This window comes from Garra rufa, chromosome 1 (assembly GCF_049309525.1).
Source record: "Garra rufa chromosome 1, GarRuf1.0, whole genome shotgun sequence".
NCBI classification, from domain to species: Eukaryota; Metazoa; Chordata; class Actinopteri; order Cypriniformes; family Cyprinidae; genus Garra; species Garra rufa.
Genome location: NC_133361.1, coordinates 61,756,215 through 61,764,975, shown reverse-complemented (window position 1 = coordinate 61,764,975; position 8,761 = coordinate 61,756,215). Strand labels below are relative to the sequence as shown.

General features: G+C 36.4%; 2 protein-coding genes across 5 annotated transcripts in view; both read right to left on the bottom strand.

Moving 5' to 3' along the window:
* The window catches only part of LOC141337759 (NACHT, LRR and PYD domains-containing protein 3-like), an 887,345-nt gene that overhangs the window by 422,761 nt on the left and 455,823 nt on the right, over positions 1–8,761 (bottom strand). The gene's annotated exons all lie outside the window — the stretch shown is intronic.
* LOC141342409 (uncharacterized) overlaps positions 1,849–8,761 on the bottom strand; it is a 36,325-nt gene continuing 29,412 nt past the window's right edge. Inside the window, exons 9-10 of the mRNA XM_073846858.1 lie at positions 2,477–2,523; positions 1,849–2,393 (exon numbers count right to left, since the gene is read on the bottom strand). Coding sequence (XP_073702959.1) covers positions 1,849–2,393; positions 2,477–2,523 — 592 coding nt within the window. The remainder of the gene's footprint in view (positions 2,394–2,476; positions 2,524–8,761) is intronic.

Sequence of the window (8,761 nt, the reverse complement as noted above, 5' to 3'; positions counted from 1 at the left end):
TCCACTGGTGGCGAGGCCAGCTCACGTTCCTCTGACTGCGGTGCCCACGGACGTTCCACTGGTGGCGAGGCCAGCTCGCGTTCCTCTGACTGCGGTGCCCACGGACGTTCCTCTAGCGGCGAGGCCAGTTCACGTTCCTCTGACTGCGGTGCCCACGGACGTTCCTCTGGCGGCGAGGCCAGTTCACGTTCCTCTGACTGCGGTGCCCACGGACGTTCCACTGGTGGCGAGGCCAGCTCGCGTTCCTCTGACTGCGTTGCCCACGGACGTTCCTCTGGCGGCGAGGCCAGTTCACGTTCCTCTGACTGCGGTGCCCGCGGACGTTCCACTGGTGGCGAGGCCAGCTCACGTTCCTCTGACTGCGGTGCCCACGGACGTTCCACTGGTGGCGAGGCCAGCTCGCGTTCCTCTGGCGGCGAGACCAGCTCACGTTCCACTGGGGGCGAGGCCAGCTCACGTTCCTCGGGCTGCGGTGCCCGCGGACGTTCCACTGGCGGCGAGGCCAGCTCACTTTCCACTGGCGGCGAGGCCAGCTCACGTTCCTCTGGCGGCGGTGTCCGCTCACGTTCCTCCGCTGCATGGGCCTGGCCCGCCTTCCCTCCCCCTGATTCACCTTCCACCGTTCCTCCTCCCTCCAGGATTTTGTTTGGGAACGTCTGGAAGCCGTTCCCTTGAGGGGGGGTAATGTCATGATCTGGGCTGTGGGGCTTCCCTCAGCCACATGAGGTCGCTGTTCCCTGCACTGCTAATTGTTATCACCTGTCTAGATGTCATTATCACTTACACCTGCTCACTATTAAGGATAAGGACTATAAGAACTCTCATTTCCCACTCTTCATCGTGTCTGCATTGTCTTCCATGTCTGTCTCTGGTATTGTGTTCCTGTTTGATTGTTCCTGCTCCTGCTCAGTTCCTGTTGTGTGTGCCGTGTTGGCCTTTTGGTTTTGATTTGTTTGTGTTCTTTTGTGTTTTGTTTAAATTAAAAACACTTCCCTGCATTTTGGACCCTGACCTTCCTTTACTAATCCGTGACATAAAGAGGCTCAGTTTAATTAATTTTAATGGAAAAATAGCTCTAAAATTTTTAATAAAACTGAAACACTATGATAAAATATCCTTAAAATGTTAAATAATAATCAAATATATTATTAAACAATAATATATTACATTGATTTTCCTAAAAAAAACAAAACAAAAAAAACATTTCAAGCACCAAGTGTGACCCGAAAATAAAGAGGCTCAGTTTAATTAATTTTGATGGAAATATAGCTCTTAAATTTTTTCATAAAACTGAAATACTATCATAAAATATCCTTAAAATGCTAAATAATAATCAAAATATATTATTAATCAAAAATATATTACATTGATTTTCCTAAAAAAAAAAGTTAGATTTCAAGAACCAAGTGTGACCCGAAAAATAAAGACTCAGTTAAATTAATTTTAATGGAAAAATAGCTCTTAATTTTTTTAACAGGAATTGAATACTATAATATAATCTCCTCAAAATGCTTAATAATACTCAAAATATATTATTAAAATATATAACATTGATTTTCTTGAAGGAAGATGTTAAATGTTTGGTCTTCTGTCAGTTTTGACTGAGAAAGTATCTGTGACTCAAAACTGATTCAAAGGAAATGTTTTTAATGATTAATGTTCAGTTTCACAGACACTTGTTTCTAGCAGTGCTTTTGAATGTTGCTTTCAAACATCTCACAGTAATAATAATAATAATAATAATAATAATAATAATAATAATATCTTAACATTTCCACAAACACTAGTATTTGTGTGTATTAGTGTGTGATTTGTGTAATGTGTGTGTGTTACAGAGATGTGTGTTATTCAGTTGTGTTTAATGTCACACAGAGACACTGAAGAGTTTGAAAAAGGAAGTCCAAATCCAGTGTGTAGTGTGTGAGTGAATGTGTGTGTGAATGTGTGTAAGTGTGTGAGTTTGTGTTTGTCAGAGACGCTGTAGAAGGACAGAGTGCCGTTCGACTCGTTCAGATACACTCCTACTCTCTTACAGGAGTCTGGACCAGCAGATATCTCAGTCTCCTTATTATTGTGACAGACAATGAATCTGTCATTATAGCAGATCAGACTCCAGGAGTTCACATTACGTCCAAACCAACTGTCATTACCCCCTCCTTTCCTCTTGATTTCTTTATATGACACAGATATAACAACACCATCTCCACTCCATTCAGTCTCCCAGTAACAGCGTCCAGTCAGACTCTCAACACTCAGAACCTGAGGAAGATCAAATCTGTCTGGATGATCAGGATATGACTGGAGCTCATTCACACTTGTCACCTTTCTGTTGTCGTCAGACAGAGTGAGGTAATTGTTTGCTGTGTTTGTATCCAGTGTGAGATCACAGGCATCTGAACACAAGACACACATTACAAGAGACACATTTACAACTAAACAACAAACAAGAAAACTGTGAGTCTGTTTGTGGACTTACATCTTTGAGGACCTGCTCTGATCCTGAACTCTCCTCCATGATCCACACTAGAAAACACACACATCATTCATCTCATAATAATAATGATAATAATAATAATAAATAAATAATAAATATAAATAAATAAAATAATAATTATATTAATAATATAATCCACACAGATGAGCTCTTGTCCTGCTTTAACTTTTGCACATTCTAGTTTTGTTCTTCTAATGCTAGTAACATGCGAATAACATGCTAGTAACGCCTAGCGACTGCATAGCAACATCCTAGCAACCATCCCAGGTACCTTAGCAACCACATAGCAACACCCTAGCAGCCACTCTGGGTATCCTAGCAACAGCTCAGCAACATGTAACATGCTACTAACTTGCTAACCATGCTAGTAACATTCTACTAACTTGCTAATCATGCTAGTAACATGCTAATCATGCTAGTAACATTCTACTAACTTGCTAATCATGCTAGTAACATGCTAATCATGCTAGTAACATTCTACTAACTTGCTAATCATGCTAGTAACTTGCTAATCATGCTAGTAACATTCTACTAACTTGCTAATCATGCTAGTAACATGCTGGTAACTTGCTAATCATGCTAGTAACATGCTAATCATGCTAGTAACATTCTATTAACTTGCTAATCATGCTAGTAACATGCTAATCATGCTAGTAACATTCTACTAACTTGCTAATCATGCTAGTAACTTGCTAATCATGCTAGTAACATTCTACTAACTTGCTAATCATGCTAGTAACTTGCTAATCATGCTAGTAACATTCTACTAACTTGCTAATCATGCTAGTAACATGCTAGTAACCTGCTAATCATGCTAGTAACATTCTAGTAACTTGTTAATCATGCTAGTAACTTGCTAATCATGCTAGTAACATGCTAGTAACTTGCTAATCATGCTAGTAACATTCTACTAACTTGCTAATCATGCTAGTAACATGCTAATCATGCTAGTAACATTCTACTAACTTACTAATCATGCTAGTAACATGCTAATCATGCTAGTAACATTCTACTAACTTGCTAATCATGCTAGTAACTTGCTAATCATGCTAGTAACATTCTACTAACTTGCTAATCATGCTAGTAACATGCTGGTAACTTGCTAATCATGCTAGTAACATTCTACTAACTTGCTAATAATGCTAGTAACATGCTAATCATGCTAGTAACATTCTACTAACTTGCTAATCATGCTAGTAACTTGCTAATCATGCTAGTAACATTCTACTAACTTGCTAATCATGCTAGTAACCTGCTAATCATGCTAGTAACATTCTACTAACTTGCTAATCATGCTAGTAACATTCTACTAACTTGCTAATCATGCTAGTAACATGCTAATCATGCTAGTAACATTCTATTAACTTGCTAATCATGCTAGTAACATGCTAATCATGCTAGTAACATTCTACTAACTTGCTAATCATGCTAGTAACTTGCTAATCATGCTAGTAACATTCTACTAACTTGCTAATCATGCTAGTAACTTGCTAATCATGCTAGTAACATTCTACTAACTTGCTAATCATGCTAGTAACATGCTAGTAACCTGCTAATCATGCTAGTAACATTCTAGTAACTTGTTAATCATGCTAGTAACTTGCTAATCATGCTAGTAACATGCTAGTAACTTGCTAATCATGCTAGTAACATTCTACTAACTTGCTAATCATGCTAGTAACATGCTACTAACTTTATAATAATGCTAGTAACATACTACTAACTTGCTAATCATGCTAGTAACATGCTACTAACTTGCTAATCATGCTAGTAACATGCTACTAACTTTATAATAATGCTAGTAACATTCTACTAACTTGCTAATCATGCTAGTAACATGCTACTAACTTTATAATAATGCTAGTAACATACTACTAACTTGCTAATCATGTTAGTAACATACTACTAACTTGGTAATCATGCTATTAACACAGGGCTCTAGACTAACTTTTTGCACTGGTTGCACTGGTGCGCCTAACTTTTTTTCTTAGGTGCACCAGCACAAAAGTTAGGTGCACCCAAATTTTCAACCGCATCACATTTAACACCGCAGTTTTACAAGTTCACTTTTTTTATTTTTATTTTTATCCCTGTCCATATAGGCAATATTGACTTGTAAATGATTAACTAACAATCTGGTCAATATAAAGTTCTTTATTTGAAGCACAATTCTAAAAGAAAGGCAACTTACTGAAAAAGTGTTGGTGCTTAAAGTGCTTTACTGAGCTGAAATTTAAACTTAAAAAAATTCAAGATAATTAACTAAAAAGAAAATCTAAATTAAGTGTTTTAAGGGCTTCAAACTGAACACCTCATGGCTTGATGCGATGACTCCTATAAATTGGGCGCATGCAACATCATTGCTGTACGTTGGGTTTACGTTCAAGCCATTTTTCTTCATAAGAATGAGTGTTTTTTTTTGGGGGGGGGGGGGCATATTTTTTCCCCCCGGTACTTTACCCTAATTTGTGTAATAACGAAAACATTTCAGTGAAAAAATAAGTCCAAAACTCTCTATTTTAACATTTTGAACAATAGGGCTCTACAATCTTTTTATTTATTTATTTTTTTTTTTTTTTAGAAATTCTTGTTTTAATTTTTCTCATAATCAAATGAAAGCATAAACATTTAATTATTTTTAATCAAATGAAAAATAAACCTTTTTAATTTTTGGCAAACATATATATGATTTATAAATAGGAATATATAAACACCTACATTATACTGAACAAAAGTAATACAGGACTAATATTGTTCTGGTTCATGTTAAACCGTACTTTTATTTTGACAGGTTGCCGTGAAGTTTCTGTGTGTACAGTATGATATGATGCTTTCTCAAATGAAACGGTAAAAGTGACACTCACAGCAGGTTTGGAGATTGAGTTTATCTGTTCATGTGAGATGCAAATGCCAAAAATTTGCTGGAGCGTCACGCGTGCGTCAGTAGCCTATACGCGTGTAGTAAAAAAAAAATACACGTCTCCACCATTCATACATAGAGGCAAACGGAACATGCAGGATTCATATTAAACGGTCTTTTTGCCTTTCAGTTATCACAGATACTAGTCCATATCGCGATTTGAATTAAGTGACAGACCAACTTTTGATTTATCAATCCAAAAATCGACGTATTACGTGGCATTCCGAGCCATAGTAAATTCGTTTTTTATGAATGGAGTCCGCGATCCAGTCCGTGTTTTTGCGGAGAAGGCATTGTAAACGCTTGACCATGTAGAGACAGCCTGTCTGCATCACATGCATTTTCAACACAGGAATATCTGGACCACGGCCAATCAGAGGGGGGGCGGGATCCGTCCTTCATCTCTGATTGGTTTAGACCACGATATGGGTCTAATGTGTGTCTGTTGTTGAGCAACAGGGAGACTTTAAGAGTGACGGAGTTTCGTTTTTTTCCCCCTCGAACGGCTGGTCGCACCGGTGCAACCTTTGATTTTTTTTCATTGAGAAATTAGGTCGCACTCTAGAGCCCTGTAACATGCTACTAACTTGCTAATCATGCTAGTAACATGCTACTAACTTGCTAATCATGCTAGTAACATGCTACTAACTTGCTAATCATGCTAGTAACATTCCACTAACTTGCTAATCATGCTAGTAACATGCTACTAACTTGTTAATCATGCTAGTAACATGCTACTAACTTGCTAATCATGCTAGTAACATGCTACTAACTTGTTAATCATGCTAGTAACATTCCACTAACTTGCTAATCATGCTAGTAACATGCTACTAACTTGTTAATCATGCTTATAACATGTTAGTAACTTGCTAATCATGCTAGTAACATGCTACTAACTTGTTAATCATGCTTATAACATGTTAGTAACTTGCTAATCATGATAGTAACATGCTACTAACTTGCTAATCATGCTTATAACATGTTAGTAACTTGCTAATCATGATAGTAACATGCTACTAACTTGCTAATCATGCTAGTAACATGCTAGTAACTTGCTAATCATGCTAGTAACATTCAACTAACTTGCTAATCATGCTAGTAACATGCTAGTAACCTGCTAATCATGCTAGTAACATTCTACTAACTTGCTAATCATGCTAGTAACATGCTAGTAACTTGCTAATCATGCTAGTAACATGCTAGTAACTTGCTAATCATGCTAGTAACATTCCACTAACTTGCTAATCATGCTAGTAACATGCTACTAACTTGTTAATCATGCTTATAACATGTTAGTAACTTGCTAATCATGCTAGTAACATGCTACTAACTTGCTAATCATGCTAGTAACATGCTAGTAACTTGCTAATCATGCTAGTAACATTCAACTAACTTGCTAATCATGCTAGTAACATGCTACTAACTTGCTAATCATGCTAGTAACATTCTACTAACTTGCTAATCATGCTAGTAACATGCTACTAACCTGCTAATCATGCTAGTAACATTCTACTAACTTGTTAATCATGCTAGTAACTTGCTAATCATGCTAGTAACATGCTACTACCTTGCTAATTATGCTAGTAACATGCTACTAACTTGCTAATCATGCTAGTAAGATACTACTAACTTGGTAATCATGCTAGTAACATGCTACTAACTTTGTAATAATGCTAGTAACATGCTACTAACTTGCTAATCATGCTAGTAACATGCTACTAACTTTGTAATAATGCTAGTAACATGCTACTAACTTTGTAATAATGCTAGTAACATGCTACTAACTTTGTAATAATGCTAGTAACATGCTACTAACTTACTAATCATGCTTACAACATGCTAGGAACTTGCTAATCTTGCTAGTAACAATCTTCTGAAATATGCTAGTGACATGGAAAAGTGTTCACATCATGCTAATAGACAGTAACACACACAGATAAACATTCAGGAGCACACAAACTTTTTGTGCACAACTATTATTTTTATAATAACATACTGTCACTACTTAATAGTTACATTATATTTCTTAGAAAAGACATGGCAATGTCACTGTTTTTAAAGTAATTAAAGGGATATTTCACCCAATAATAAAAATTGGCTGTTATTTTACTCACACTCAGGTCATCCAAGATGTAAGTGAATTTTCTCTTCAGTAAAACAGTAAAGAAGATTTTTAGCTGAAACCTTTATAAGGTTTGGTCTGCAGACTTGCACCTGCGCTTCCTCTGCAATTGACGTCACAATCGTCACTTGCATGGAGTGGTTGTAGATATGATGTCAGAACCCAGAAGACTAATTCACTGCTGGTTCCTTCAATATTTTTCTTTATAATGGTGTTTTTCAATTTCAAAAGTTTACATCCCCCTTTCAGAATCTTACAAATGTTAATTATTTTAACAAAATAAGAGGGATCATACAAAATGCATGTTTTTTTTTTTTTTGTTTAGTACTGACCTGGATAAGATATTTCACGTAAAGGATGTATACATATAGTCCACAAGAGAAAATAATAGTTGAATTTATAAAAACAACCCTGTTCAAAAGTTTACATCCCCTTGATTCTTAATACTGTGTTGTTACCTGAATAATCCAGTTTTGTTTTTGTTTTTTTAGCAACACTTCCCAAGTACCTTAGCAACCACATAACATAATCCTTGCAACCCAGAGCCGTTTAGAAACAGAGTTGCGACACTCCCATAGGCTTCCATAGGAACTGAGGAATGTGGAAGTAAAGCGTGTCATGGAGCGGCCAATAGTTCCAAACAACCAATAGTTCCTGCATTGAAACCCATTCATTTCAGCGCTTCTCAAGCATAGTCGCTGGTAAATTGAAGAAATTACATAATTGTTTTACATTTTAACGCATCAGCTGACCCCTCGAAAAACTGGCCAGTAGTGGTATTTTATGAAGCATGTTATAGTTAATGTTTATCGTTAGATAATATACAGTCATGTATTTACAGTTATGTAATTGCAGTTAAATAAAATGAGAAACACCGAAATAGCGACCATAGCCAGATACTAGTTGTCATATTTTTAAGCTTTTAGTCTTTCTGCAATCTTTCTCTCTCTTGAATGAGTTTCAGTAAAGACTGCATTCAAGAAATACTATAAAAAATTATGCTGAATGCAATTGGTTGCCTTGTGTTTTTTAAACACTATTTTCATCTTTTCTGTTATGTCAAATGCCATATTTGCTTGCTTTTTATAATATTCACTTATGTTGTATAATTGAATATCATAAAATAAAACAAGTAAATTACTTTTTTTTTATTTAACATTAAATCAGTTAAATCGAAACATATAAAAAAATTAGTGTTTGATCATGTCCAAATACACATTCAAAT